This window comes from Corvus cornix, chromosome 8, assembly GCF_000738735.6.
Source record: "Corvus cornix cornix isolate S_Up_H32 chromosome 8, ASM73873v5, whole genome shotgun sequence".
Lineage (NCBI taxonomy): Eukaryota > Metazoa > Chordata > Aves > Passeriformes > Corvidae > Corvus > Corvus cornix.
Window position 1 is genome coordinate 1,554,910 of NC_046338.1, and position 14,926 is coordinate 1,569,835.

Sequence of the window (14,926 nt, forward strand, 5' to 3'; positions counted from 1 at the left end):
CCCAGCTTTTCCAGCTCAGGAGAAAGCAGCGTGCTAAGCCCAGCTCCACCAGAGCAGCCATACTCTCAACCCAAGGCCAAGGAGGGTGGTGGGAACCCCGGGATTTGGGAGAGCCCCCCACCCTGGAAAGCCGAGCACCGGCGCTGCCTCACCTGGCACTCCCCGTGTCCCGGGGGAGCAGAGATCCTCACTTGGTGCTGCAGAGGGAATGGCAGCAGCACGGGGCTGGACCAGCAGAGCTTCACCTGGCCCCTCTCAGCCAGCTCCAGCTGCAGGTTCACAGGGGCCTCAGGCTTCACTGCACACAAATTCATTGGCAATTTAGCCCCAGCTTCACCCAGGACTGCTGGGTTTTACTGAGTCACAACTCTCCCTCAGAACTGAACTCAGTTCTCCTGAACTCCATTCTCAAGAGCTGCTCTGCTGCGTGGCAGTGATGTGTAATACCCCTGCAAAAGTCACCCAGGCACTGGTGCAGTTACCAAGAAATGCTGTTTGACCTCCCACTTCCCTTAAACCTGCAGGAATTTCTTCTCTCAGGCCACAACTCTTCCCTGGTTTACCTGCCTTGCTGAAAAGAGGGAATGGGGAAGTGAGGGATGGGAGTGCTGCAAAAATCAATTTGCTCCTTAAAATGGCCTCAGACTGCACACAAGGATTTTCTAAATATTCCCATCCTTCCACAGGGATTATGGCTCTGAAAGGATGTCTCCAGGAGAGCTGCATTAGGACAAAGTAAAAAGGGGGAGTTTGGATAGTCCCATCAGGATGAAGGGAACTCTGGAGTGGGGAATGGATGGGCAATCCTTAGGATTACACTCCTTGGACAATCACAAGGAATCAAGGCCCTACTTTTACCTGTTACTGAGACCTTGGCTGGCCTTGTCCTCATTCACAGCCAAGTTTCTCCCATGGAAGAGTAAAATCCCGCTCCAAACCACTGCAGGGTGAACACCACGTGCAAAAGCTGAAGGGAAAACATCCCCAAAAATCTTGGGCAGTGGGCAGATGTTCCCTTCAAATTCCATCTGCACTGGTGTCCAGCTCTCCAAGTGGTATTACTGGAATCTCACTCAGTTACACCAAAAATATCTTATTATTTTCACTGTAAATCCACCACACTAAGTCAAATTTTATTTAATTTCTACTTCTAAACCATCTCAAAGCAATTAACTTAATGAAAGCCAGCAGGGAGTGATTGGGGAGGAGGCAAACAAAGTCAGTGGCTTTTCCATCACAATTCCCTGATTCAGATCCCACTTCCTGAACACAGATAATGATGGTTGTGATGCCACCTGCTCCACTATAAGCAAATAAAATCCACATGACACAAGCATTCAGAGTTTTACATTCAAAATAGTTTTAATTGAGCTAAATCTTGGCAGAACATATATGAATATTATGCATTTCTAAAACATACTTCCCTAAGCAGAGCAAACTCATTATGTCATTTTTAAATACTGGCAGACTCCAGCCTGAATTTTTAATTTCTTCCTGTAGCATCATCTCAAACCAGCAGGATGAAAAATGCCACCTCTCATCTTCCAAACAAGCCCACCCAGAGACTTTTAACTGGTTCTGTCTGCAGAGCGCATCAGTTAGGAGGAAGTTCATAAAATTCCCAAGTTTTTAAGTTAATAAGATGTTCATAAAACTTTAATTTTTTTCGCCTGCAGCTGACAGCTCCCACCTTTATGAAATCTGCCCAAATCTGCAATAACTGGGCATGTTGGATAGCAACACATATCAAATTCATCATGTCAGGAGAGTTTGAGCTTGATCAAACACAGAGGAATATTTCCCAGCTTGGAAAACGCTGGGGTTGCATGGGTGAGGAAGAAAACATCAGGATCAGAGAGCTGCTCGGGAAAATGGGTGGGAGCATTTGCTAAGCAACTTTTGGAACAGCTTTTTAAATTTAAGTCCTCAGCAACATGGCCAGAAAAGCTCCACCACTGGCCCAGTCCTGGGCACAGAGAGCTCCTGATTAGAATGGAAAAAACTACAACTAACCAATTTATTGCCTGCCTGGGCCCTGCTCAGTGTGGTTTGCACTGGAGCCCAGACAGGGATTAGGGAGCTTTTCCTGTCCTGTCTGTGCCCCCTTTCCCAGCAGAGCCGTGCTGCTGCTGCTGTTTTCCATGGACACGGGGTTAAAGGCTGCTTACCTATGTCCGTGGGCTGCAGTGACATCGGAGGGGACCCCAGGGCTGTGCCACCAGCCACCATCTCCAGCCACAGGAGGTAGGTGTGGTTGAGGCTCGGGGAGGCCACCGGGCACTCACAGGTGTCCTGCTCCCTGCAGTCACACCGAGCCACCCTCACTGTCCCCTGCAGAGAGCTCGTGGATGCAGCTCCCTGGGACAGCTCTGATCTACAGGGGGACAAAGCAAACCAGGGAACAAAACAATGAAATCTTTTCTTCTCTATCCCAATAGGCTTGTCCATCTGGATATGGTTTATTGATCAGAAAATAAAATCAATTAAGGTAAAAAAGTAGTAATTGTAACCTATTGCTTTAACTTTGCTGCTTCTCCCTTTTTAAATGGTTTCCAGGTAATGAACACAATTCCCTTAAAGTATTCCCAGATCTTTTCTAGGCACACAATACTGTTTTACCTTCCCATGGCAGCTCCCTGCCATCCCAAAAGAGATGAATTTCTACTTCCCATTCCTGAGGCACTGAAATAATATCAAAACAATTAAATGTTCCTTCCAGCTCCTGCTACAGTTAATCTTTACAGGGAATATTATAATCATGGAATGGGTTGGGATGGGAGGGACCTTAAATCTCATCCCACCCCAATCCCGTGCCAGGGACAGGGACACCTTCCACTATCCCAGGCTGCTCCAAGCTCCATCCTTGGGCACTGCCAGGGATCCAGGGGCAGCCACAGCTGCTCTGGGCACCCTGTGCCAGGATCTCCCCCCTCTCACAGGGAACAATTCCTTCTCAATCTCCCATCTAAATCTTTGGAACCAGCAGTTCCCAAAGGATTCTTCATTGCCACCTCTACTCTTCAGGCTCTTCCAGAGATCCACACTGATGGAGTTCTGCAGGTATCCAGTGACAAAGGCCTCCCTAAGGCTGGGAATTCAATAGTGCAAATAATTTGTGGCCAAATTTCTCACAGCAGCAAAGCCAAGACAAATCCTGACAGTTCAATCACCTCGGATTCTTTCCTGCTTTTGACTTTTTCATCCTCACCCAAAAAAAAAAGCTCCTGTTTTGAATTGTTCTGAAGTGATTTTGGCGTTATTTCTGTCCAGTAAGGGTTTTGTTTTACTAATTCAGAGAAAGAAATGGAAATTCATAGAATCAGAGCCTTTTTCTGGTTCATTTTTCAAACGGTTTTATAGCTGGCATGACTTACTGGAACCCTCGGATTCAGGGAGGGCAGAGATCTCTGCACTGGAGGAGAGGGAAGGACAAGATTTGGTGCTTTATTTTTTGGGTTTAGTCCATTTGTTATCTGGTCCATTTATCTGAGTGCAGAGCACAGGGAACTGGGCATGATTCACCAATCCCATTTCCATATCCTGCCCTACTTAGAGAGGAAAAGGTCAAAAACTGAGGATTTATGGAGGATGGGAAAAGCTCATGCAAAGCACAGGCTGGGACTGCAGGGAAACCACTCCTGGATCATCCCAGCACCACTCCCCTCATCCCTCACTGAGCTTTGTGCATCCACCTTGGGGTTGGGATACCCTGAGGCTGGAAAATCATGGAATTTCAGCAGCACTGCCCTCCCAGCCCTGTGCTCTGCAGGAACAACCCCAAGCAGGTCCGTTCGGGGTATGGTTTACGTTCATTAATGCTCCAGACAGTCAATCCTGACATTCCTAAAATAATTCTCTCCAGGACTCCCAGACTTTGGGACACAGGAATTATGCTGATGGTATCTGGCAGACATAGAGCTTTTCAGTTACTTGGAATCATTTTGTTTTTCTACATGTGGCTCCACTGGTTTTTCCTGAATTTCCTTTCAAAGACTTCGCAGAATTTTCTTTGAAGCTTCCCTGCCTTCTCCTGTTGCTCACAAGATTTTATTGGTCTCCAAAAGCCACAATCAGTCCATAAAACATGTATTTTTTCTTCAAACCATGTCTTTGATCTGATCTAACTGGAAAGTGGTTACCACCACCCCAGCCCCTCATCATTCCTAATATTTCAATTTTTAACCATCAAAATGAGATTGTCTGCACCAAAAAAAACCAGTGTAAAGGGAGAAAAGTGCTAAAGAGCTCCTCTTCTGACTTATTAGCCCTCGCAAGCTGAGGAGGTCAGTGGCTCCTCCACTCCAAACCCTGTCACAGAGAGTTCTTTTAGCCAACACCTTGGAAAACCTCGGAGAAAAAAACATTTAGGAAGTCCTAAATGTTTTATATTTATATTCAACCCTCTTCAGAAGGTGATGCTTCTCCTGCTAATTGCATCTGTGGCCCCATGGTGAACTTGGAGACTTTCAAATAGATGCTGCAAAATGTCCTGACTGGATTTCAATCCTGTTCTTGCAATTGAAAAGAAAAAGTAAAACTTATTTTAGGAAGAATTACATAAATTTCTACGCTTGCTCTCATTTCAGGGAAGGTCCATCCCAAGCAGGTGGTTCTGAAATAGGGTCACCATTGGAACCCTGCTGTCATTATTCCTGTCATTATTCCTTTTCAAGCACTGCCTTTATTAGGAATGGATGGAGAAAAGCTGTCTGGGGGTTCCAGGACTTTCCATAAACATTTTCCAGTGTTTTTGATAAATGGTAGCTCCAGAAAAATACTTATTTGAAGAAGCTGCCCCATTAAACTGCAGCAGATCTGAGGGCTGCTGAGCTCATAAATCTCTAATGAAAGGTTGGTTTTCTCTGGCTGGAGAGGCTCAATGTACAACTGATGCACTTAAGGCAAATTGCATGATTTTTCCTTAAAAAGCACGGAAATTTAGTCCCAGAACTGAAGGAGAGCCTCACAGGTACTTCAAGTAAGTCAAAATACGAGTGCAGCCTCATGAGCTCAAAGGGCAAATGATAACCAGTGCTCAAAATTAAACTGGGAGCACTCCCCAAGGTTCCAGCTCCTGGAATTAACCATGGGCTTTAGAGCATTCCTGGAATCACACAGCTGGGAAGATGTTTGGTAGACAATTAACCCAACTTGCCAAACGAAGCTTTGGAATAACCTTTTCTCCCCCAAAACCCCATCATCTCCCTTACTTAAGCCTCTCACACAGCCCTGCCATGGGCAGAACAAAACATTCCCATCCCTGATACCATTTCCAAGCAGGAAAACTGTGGATGTGGTAAATCAGAGGTTACTTCTCTAATGCTGAAAAAAACAAAAGCTGTGAGAGACCCAAGGTTTTGTGTTGTAGGTTCCTCTGGATCATTATTTTTGTGCATTGCCCTGTATGTGAGAATCCTGGCTGGATCTCCAGACTCCCAGGGAGAAACACATGCCAGGAATGCATATTTTTAAAACTGGGAATGTTTTCAAGGTATTTTGGCTCGGGAATAAAATGTTAAGGTATCAGAGAGCCAACAGGGAAAGCTGTCACCTTCCCAAAGTCTGAAATGCTTGTGCCTGCTCTTCCCTCAGAACACAGGGACCCTAAAAGGAAAATAGCAATGTGGGATCTGGGGAGGGAAATGAGTGCTCCAAGGTTTTGCTTTGTTTCTCATCTTTGCAGCAAAGAGGAATCAAACAGAGACTCTGGTGAGTCCATAGGGCCTGCTCTCCTAAATTGCACGGCACTTACTGAATTCCCTTCCTAACACAAAGAACCTCTTCATCCCAGCTGGGGCTCCAATCTGCTGGCATCCCAAAAAAAATTCAATATAGAGATTACTGCACTGGGACCACTGGCAAAGCTTTTCCTATTGCAGCTGAGCCTGGATGGAGCAGAGCAAAGCCAGAGCTGCTTCCCCCACAAACACCCATGGAATGGTATTTTGGGAATCAAAGTCATGAGGAACACTGGAAATGGGAACCCACTTCACCAAAATAGGATTAAAATATTATGTCAGCTAAACAAGCATATTTATTCCTGGATAATACACTTGGTTTCTACCCTGACTACAGGGATGATTTGTGCCAAATGGTATCTGGCTGGTTAGGAAGTCCTCCCCTATAAATTCAGCTAATTCAACTATTTCGGCTTCTCCTGTTTGCCAAGGAAATGAAGTCTGGGTGTTTATACCAACCCTTCAAATCTATCAAAAAATCAGAAATCAATTCAGAAAGAAACAGAGTGGCTTCATGCAATCAAACAGATCTTTTGATAAGCAATGTACACAAGACCTGCCCACCCCACAGCCAGGATGATTCCATCTCTCAGCATTCCAGGGAATATTCACCACAGTGACAATGAGATGAGAGCAGCATTTGCCATTGGATTACGCTGAAGTACCACACTTACTTCAAGAGAGACAATATTATGGTCAAAAGCAAATAAAAAGCAGACCCAAGACTTTAAAATTAAGAAATTCTAACAACAAAGATACTTTAAGAAGTCAATGCTGATTTCATGAAAACATTTTAAGAAACATGGGAAGGGCAGAGAAGGGGGACTCTCCATTCCAACCTTTTTCATTCAAAGATACACAAACTTTCCATATGGTCCAGGATTACTTTTAGACAGGACAAAGTAAAATCTGCGAAGCTAAAGCTCCCACCGTGCTGGAAGCTGAAATGCTGCTGCTTTAGAAAATGCTTTCAGATTTCCAGGCAAATTTAACAGAGCCTGTACTTACCCAGAGTATAGAAGATTAACCTTCAGGTCATCTCTCAGGTCCAGCTTCAAAAGCTGCAGGTTACAAACTAACAGGTCCAGCTTGCCTCTAATCCTACATTCCACGTTCCAGCTCCAATCTGGGCAAAAGAAAGGGATTACACATTTCTGAGCTGTATTAAAACAAAATAAAACAACAGGATAGAACTCACTCACAAAGAGAGGACAAGGAACAGATATTGATGAAGGTGAGGCTGCAGCACAAATGGGAAAATATTTATGAATAATCCAAGTTGGGCACCTTAAACACTTCCAAGGCTTGCAATCCATGTGGTCCTGCACTGTCATGATTAAAGAAGGAATATATTTAACCTGGATTTAGGGACAAGGCTGCAGGGTGAAGAAAAATGAAGCTGATGGTGGTCATTGTGTCCTGGGAAGTGGCACAGCCTCAGTGTGGCTGTACTGGGGATGTGTGAAATGAAATTCTATCTACTGAGGTCAATGAGATTCCTGGCAGCAGGATGCCAGCTCCGTGTTCCTCAGACAGGAGGAGGGAAAAAACCTCGGGAAAAAAGATCCTAATCCATGTACAGATATTTACTGCATATTTATTATTTAAAGCACCATAATTCATGTAGAAATGATGCCATTTGCTCTCCATCTCCCCTGCCTTCTGATGGAGTTTAAAGCCCATATCCACCAAAAATATTTAAAATATTCCTCACAGTGTCTAAACTCCTTTGAAGATCTGGGTTTATGTCCTCTTATGCAGTGCTCTATATTTTAATTACAATTCCCCTGGAAAGACAGCCAACTTTTTCTTCCCCTTTTGAAACTCTGCTGTACAATTCCCTCCATCTTCCACTACATTCTGAGGAAGGATTTTACCACGCTGAGGAAGGATTTTACCACGCTGAGGAAGGATTTTACCACACTGCCTTGCCTGCCCGAGATAGAAGTGAATCCCCATTAATCCAACCCACCCCTCTCCTCCCAAACAACAAAAAAACCTAAATATTTTAAGAATTAACTTCTTGTGCCCTTGAGTGCTAAACCCACCTATTTGCTGATGAGCAGAGATATTTATTTCTGAAGGAATAAACTTCCTTGCCTGCATGCTTGCTCTGTACAAAGAACAGCCAATGTTGCTGGCACTCCAAAGGCAACACAGAAAACTTTCTTCATTCATTAAAGACTTGGTTTTGGGTGTTCCAAGTTCTCTCCTCAGACCAGACCAGCTCCCAGCTGAGAAAGGGCTCAGAAAGGTCTCATTCAGCAGCACACAGGGCAGTGTGAAGTTCCTGGGAGGAACTGGATGGACCATGCAATGGGCAGCTGCCATCTGAAGGAAGTCTGCAAATATAAAGGGAAAAGCATTGGAAATGAAAGTTCATATTATTAAACAGTACAAAGGGAGTGGCTGATGTCATGGAGAAATGCATTCATTAGGTAAAAATCAGGTGGTTTCCATGGGTTGTTCCCTGAGGTAAAGACAAAATTAATAAAAACATCCCCTCTAGGTAAAGACAAAATTACTAAAAACATCCCCTCTGACTGGTGTCACAGGTGACAGATTCCAGCCTTTTACCCCAACCTCACTGCACCCAAACTTTTGTTTTCTCAATTTCTTGAAATAGGTCAAGGCCAAAATTGTAGGTGAAGCATCTCTTTGACAGAAATTGCCTTTTATTAACCAAAAATCCTGAACTGACGGGAATCCTAAACTGGGTATGAGCCTCATCTTCCCATGCAGTGCTGGAACAGATTCCCTCCAGCTCTTTTAAAACAGCTCCATTTCAATAAAAAAAATAATCCTGTTTTAAATATAAAACACAGTCCCCACTGTAACTCTTAAATAAAAAAGGACAATATCACTGTGGGTGCAACTGCACAGCCCCAGGGCATTATCTGGGAAATGAGAGGCAGGAAAATGATCATTTTTCCCATCAGACTTGGATCCTTCCAAATAAAACCACTCTGAGCACATTTGTTGATAAGTCATAGCTTGACCTGTGCTCGCAATGGCTCAGAGAAGGATGAGCAGGAAACAACTTCCTGTAAAACACTCTGTGAATTCAAAGATTAAAGCTCTACTTGCAGCAAGGCACAGGGCCATTTGTGCACTTTGCATTCAGCTCTTTGCTCAGGAAGGGCAGAAATTTTAAGCAGTTCATTAAATAGAAATTAACTGATGCTCTATGCCTTGCAATAGCCAAAATAAGATACACCAGAATATTTCTAGCACTGTTTGATTAATAGCACAGAGCATGAGCTAAATAATACCCAAATATGCACGGAGAGCTTTTAAAAAGCTGTTAAAAACAGGAGATGCAGTGTGTTATTCTGCAGAGCGTTCTGCTCTCTCTCCACACGGATTTCGTGCTGCCAGACTCCTGCGGGGCTCTGCTCTTCCCTCCCCTCCCACGGAACAGAGTTTGTGCCTCTGTGAATCCCGGCTTCATTAGGCCTCCTGCAGGAGGCAGTGGAGCAAACAGACTCTCAGGCCATAATCCACGATTAAAAAAGGGACAAACAAGTGCCATGGAGCAGGACAGCGAAGCAACACTGTCCCCAGCTCCTCTCTTTTTCTCAGGAACTTCCCCCTCATGTATCACAGATCATCTCCAGGGATTAATTAAATCTTATAAAGTCAAAAATGTGCTCAGCTCCCTTCTTCAGAAATGGACAAAATAAAGTCAAAATGACCCAGAGGAAGCCATGACTTGTAGTTCTGTCCCCAGAGCAGCAGTGTGGCTGGGCTAACAGGGCCATCAGATGGTGACAAACTGCTCTGAATCCCAGGAAACCTCCCTGGAGCATCCAGGTTTTCCAATTAAAGCTACTCAATCTGTTTAGATCACAAAGGGTATTTAAAAGAATGTCAACGATGCAATATTTGATACTGAGTGGATAAAAGAGTACAGATAGCAAGATAAAAAGGTGTGTATGTATATAAAAAGGTGCCTATATCTAATGATTTCTTCATCTTTTTCATTTATATTTTGTAAAGATGACACAAATTTTCAAAATAACTTCACTGGATTACAGGGTCTGCTTTCTCCCTACGCATCATCATCAGAAGTATTTAAATAGTTCTTATTAGAGTTAAACAAAAAAGAGAAAAGAAAGGCAAATACCAGCTGTCCCTGCACAGCAGATGCCAATATTGTCCGAGGCATTTCCCAATCAGGAAAGCAGTTTATTAATCCAGCATTTGGAGTGAGCTGAGCACCCTTTGGCAGCCCTGTGCCCATGGAAGCAGGAATGGCAGCACCCCCCAGGAGCAGAGCTCAAACCTGGCTGCACTCAGCTAAAAAACTGCACTTCTGGTGGAAATAGTATTTTTCCTTACAATTTAGGGCAACAAAACAAATTCCCCACAAATTTCTAGTTCTGTCTAGGGCATTTGTTTGGATGTGCCTGGACTCACCACATACTTTTTACTGATGTTTCCTGATCTGAAAAGTTATCCCAAACTGGTTTCTGGGATATTTTTTAGTGACTTACCCATCAACACAAACATGGTTGGGATGATTTGCCCACACATCTTGTTTTGTAGAGCTGACCTGAAAAACAAGTAGAAAATTAATGGAAAGCTTGTAATTATCAGTCTCTTATTTCATTTCAGTGCACTTCAGTTCATTTGAGGCTCACACCTTTGTAAGCAGAATCATGGAATCCCAGAATGGTTTGGGATGGAAAGGAACTTAAAGATCATCTAATTCCAACACCCTGGGACGGGGAGAGACACTTCTCTCTAGAGCAGGAAAGGAAGAACAGGCCGGAAAGGAAGAAAAAAATCAGAATTTTCCAAGTGCAACACACTCAAAATCACTCACCCATTTCAACAGTGAAGACTCCACCAAACTTCACAGCAACATTTCATTATTGCTCTTTCATTTCAGTTACTTTTTTTTCTTTTGTTTATTTTCATCCAATAGTTACATAAATTCTGTTAAAATCTAAATATATTTTTATACTTAAAGCTCCATAGAGGAGAGTTTGGCTGCTGTTGTAGTCCAGCAGAACTGAGTGCTGAGTAAAATCCACAGCTCAAGTCAGACAGCAAATGCCAGGGCAAGAAATTTGAGTTAGGGAACCCCTCCAAAGTGTTCCATTCCTTAAATACTTCTGAGGACAGTTTCCTTGAGAACATCCATGGAGCCAAAAGAGGCAGTGCCAAGGTTATGTAATGCACTGGCCTTGCACTTTGGGGCTGCATGTCCTGTAAAATAAATACACTTATATATTCAATATCTACCTGAAGCAGCAGCCAGCTGCCCAGTGAAGTTACAATTTCCAGATCCTTGTCTCCCCCTGCTCTCCCACAAATTCAGCTGGAGCAGAATTTCTCCAGCACTGTGCTCTGCAGGATGAATCAGTCCCATCCACTTTTCTCCCCATCCACCAGGTGCTTTTTAAGCTCCATTTTCAGCAATTGAAGAGGGAATCTCAGCTTCTCCCAGCCCCTATTTCAGAGGACAATTTGGCTCTCAGCACAGCTGGTAGGTGGCCCACCTTACCTGCTCCTCTTCCATTAGTTTATTCCTACCATGAGGGCCAGAGGAATTATGGAGCTATCAGGTCTGTCATTTCCCAAAGATACAGGCAGGAATTATTTCCAAGAGCCTATATTTGAAGTTACTTAGATTTTCCCTGATTTCTGACTGAAGTAAAAGAAAAAACCTTTTAAAAGGGTTTATTTGACATAAATGTATATTATTCACACTATAAGGGGTTTAATGACAAACAGCCCATATTCCTCTTTTACAGGTGCAACAAAAATTCCCTGTTCATACTTCAATCACTTCTCAGCAGGAAACTGGCAGAGATCACTTCCAAGAAAACTGGACACGCATTTCCAAAACGTCTAAAGTTATCCATAGGTCCTGGGTGTTAGAGTTTCTCCCATGAAATACCCATTTACACCAACAAGAAATCAGAGAGCCCCAGAACCCCATACAGAAGGAAAATTATAATGATATGCAGTTTAGTGAAGAAAAAGGCTTTTTAATTTCCTGATGGAAGTGAAAAAAATTAAGGGAGAATTTCTGCATGGAAAGGGTGCTCAGGCCTTGGCAGGGGATGCTCAGGGAGGTTTGGAGTGCCCATCCCTGGGGGTGTCCAAGGAAGGGCTGGAGGTGGCACTCAGGGCTCTGGGCTGGGGACAATGTTGGACTCGATGGTCTTGGAGGGCTTTTCCAACATTAATGATTCTGGGATTTTCCCATAAAAAATTACCATAAAGAGCAATCAGATGTTCTGATGTCAGCCCTAATTTAACAATATTTGGAGCAGAAGGCAGAACCACATTTCAGCCCAGCTTGGAATCTCCCCTATCACATCAACCTAGGCTGGTTTTTATAGAGGTGTTTTTCCAATCCAGGCTCCAACAACATTCCTGAACAACACCAGTGCTGTACATGACCAAAAAGCCCTGCAAGCTGCATGATCCCAGAATTAGCCCCTTTTCTGTTCAAAGTTCAGCCTTCCTTGTGTAAACTTTACAGGAGAATTGGGTAAAAAAGAGGTATGTACAGATAAATCCCAGGGCAGGATAAATGCACTACTGGAGCAGACAGGATTCCCCAAAATCTTTTCCAGTGAGAACAGTGAACTTGCCAGAATTCCTTACTCCAGTGTAAGAAAGAAAGAATACAAGTTTTACAAGAACATTTACAGAGAATGGGGAGTTCAATAAAGAGAATTATTAAAACTTGTAAGCTCTGTCCTGGAGAGAATAAATTAACACAGCCAGGACAAATTGGTTTATTTGTGGCTGGGGAAGTGTCCATACACAAGGAAGGAATTGAGGTCCTTTTTAACAAACATACCTTGAATTTTTCTGGAACCACTGATTTTGCTACTGCTGTGTACAAGAAATTTTCTGATTTCTTATGTAAATACTATATTCTGCTCCATACCAACAGAATCACAGAATAGCTCAGCAAGTAGAGTTGGGGTTAAAAGCAAAACACAGCAGATATGACAGGCAAGGAGGAGAGCAACGAAATAAAATCATTTTTATTTACAGGTCAGGTGAGAAATCATAAAATCCCCTGGTTTATCAGCATGGAAAACGTGTTCAGCACAACCTGAAATGAGCAGGGCCCACAAACACCTGCACTGGGCATGGAAAGCCAGAGAAACCATCCCTGACTCTTGCAAGCACTGCACTACAGCTGGTTTTAAATATTAAAAATCTCTAGAAAGCATAAAAATATTTTAGTAATAATGTCTATGCACAGCATCTTCTGACCTGTTCTTTAGGGGCTTTCCAGTCCTGTGGGTTCGGCCAAGACCTTCCCGAGTATGGAATTTCATTGCATATGTTTGCCATTGAGTATATTAGCAATCATTCTTAATAAAGAGTTCTGAGTAAGTGGTATGCACAAAACAGAAACGAGTATGACCCACACTGAATAATTTTGCTTGCTAATATTAAAGCTTTCATAAAAGCAACCCAAGTTAGGCAGAAGCACAGCTACAAATCCAGCTCTAAAGCTGCTGGTGGAGCCTCTTCCCCAAGACTCGACAGCAAAACGTCTCAAACTCTTCAGAGTTTCTCCAGATCGTGGAATTTCTCTTGTTTGTAGTGAAACCACTCCTCGTTCACGCTGTGGACCTGTCTTTCCTTACGTGCAGAGCTCCTGGGATTCCTTGGCACTTAAAGGTTATATCCACGTTACAGGCACACTTAGAAGTTAAGGGCTCTCAGCGTGTTCATTATAAACTCTATTTATAAGTGCTGTACCACTCACTAACTTTCCAAAGTGCTCTTCTATCACAGCTCCCGCAGCATCAGGGACTCACAGCCCACATCCGCTGAGATTTATTTTCCTTTTCCTTCTGACACTGAATCTCAGGGAATGTAAGGAGGGAAAGGGCTGATTCGGGTACACTAAAATCGCCTGGATCTGCGAGGGGATGTGGAGCCGGCTGCGGGCTGTGCTTAGGGGGGACGTTTCAGGAAATGAGAGGGGAAAAAAGCAGGGAAAAAAAGTAAATTCACCGACCTGCTTCTCTTTGCTCTCGGGGTCCCGACTTGAAGTGACGGCGGCTTGAAGTGACGCTGCCACATGTTGCTCCGATGGCGAGCCCCGGACGGGAGCCTTCCTCAGCCCGGCTCCCCTCTGCTGCCCCGCTTCCCTTCAGCCCCGATCCCTCCGTCCCCAGCCTGACTCCCCTCTGCTGCCCCGTTTCCCTTCAGCCCCGATCCCTCCGTCCCCAGCCTGACTCCCCTCTGCTGCCCCGCTTCCCTTCAGCCCCGATCCCTCCGTCCCCAGCCCGACTCCCCTCAGCTTCCCCGGTTCCCCTCAGCCCCGACCCTTCCGCCGCCCCGCCCCGGCCGTGCGCCCCGCCCGCCCCGGCCCCTCACACGGGATAGCGGGGAAGGAGCTGGGAAGGGGCTGGAGCACCGGGACCCTCACACGGGATAGCGGGGAAGGAGCTGGGGAAGGGGCTGGAGCACCGGGACCCTCACACGGGATAATGGGGAAGGAGCTGGGGAAGGAGCTGGAGCACCGGGACCCTCACACGGGATAGCGGGGAAGGAGCTGGGGAAGGGGCTGGAGCCCCAGGAGCGACTGAGGGAGCTGGGAAGGGGCTGGAGCCCCAGGAGCGACTGAGGGAGCTGGGAAGGGGCTGGAGCCCCAGGAGAGGCTGAGGGAGCTGGGAAGGGGCTGGAGCCCCAGGAGAGGCTGAGGGAGCTGGGAAGGGGCTGGAGCCCCAGGAGAGGCTGAGGGAGCTGGGGAAGGGGCTGGAGCCCCAGGAGAGGCTGAGGGAGCTGGGAAGGGGCTGGAGCCCCAGGAGAGGCTGAGGGAGCTGGGAAGGGGCTGGAGCCCCAGGAGAGGCTGAGGGAGCTGGGAAGGGGCTGGAGCCCCAGGAGAGGCTGAGGGAGCTGGGAAGGGGCTGGAGCCCCAGGAGAATTCCTCAGGGAGCTGGGAAGGGGCTGGAGCCCCAGGAGAATTCCTCAGGGAGCTGGGAAAGGGGCTCAGGCTGGAGCAAAGGAGGCTCAGGGGGGACCTTGTGGCTCTGCACAAGTCCCTGACAGGAGGGGACAGCCGGGGGCTCGGGCTCTGCTCCCCACGTTAGATCAGAATCTCCTCGCTTTGTCATAAAGACACCAATGTTGACCAGGAGCAGGACAGATAACAAGGGAGCAGGAAACTAAAATTCCTACAGACACAGTAGGAGAAC

At 45.4% G+C, this 14,926-nt stretch overlaps 1 protein-coding gene across 6 annotated transcripts in view; it reads right to left on the reverse strand.

The window, feature by feature from the left end:
• Nucleotides 1-13,886, reverse strand: part of LEPR (leptin receptor) — a 29,426-nt gene extending 15,540 nt beyond the window's left edge. For 4 of the 6 annotated variants that reach the window (XR_005602532.1, XR_005602531.1, XM_010408724.4 and 1 more), the window contains exons 1-6: nucleotides 13,744-13,886; nucleotides 10,235-10,293; nucleotides 7,787-8,080; nucleotides 6,747-6,864; nucleotides 2,169-2,374; nucleotides 153-298 (exon numbers count right to left, since the gene is read on the reverse strand). Coding sequence is in view for 4 of the 6 variants with exons in the window: in XM_010408724.4 (XP_010407026.2) it covers nucleotides 153-298; nucleotides 2,169-2,374; nucleotides 6,747-6,864; nucleotides 7,787-8,080; nucleotides 10,235-10,293; nucleotides 13,744-13,808 (888 nt within the window). In the remaining 2 variants the exon portion in view is untranslated. Of the gene's footprint in view, nucleotides 1-152; nucleotides 299-2,168; nucleotides 2,375-6,746; nucleotides 6,865-7,786; nucleotides 8,081-10,234; nucleotides 10,294-10,383; nucleotides 10,500-10,566; nucleotides 11,080-13,743 lie in introns of those variants that run through there. The other 2 variants (XM_019291652.3, XM_010408723.4) reach the window with 2 other exon arrangements.
• Nucleotides 13,887-14,926: the final 1,040 nt, after the last annotated feature.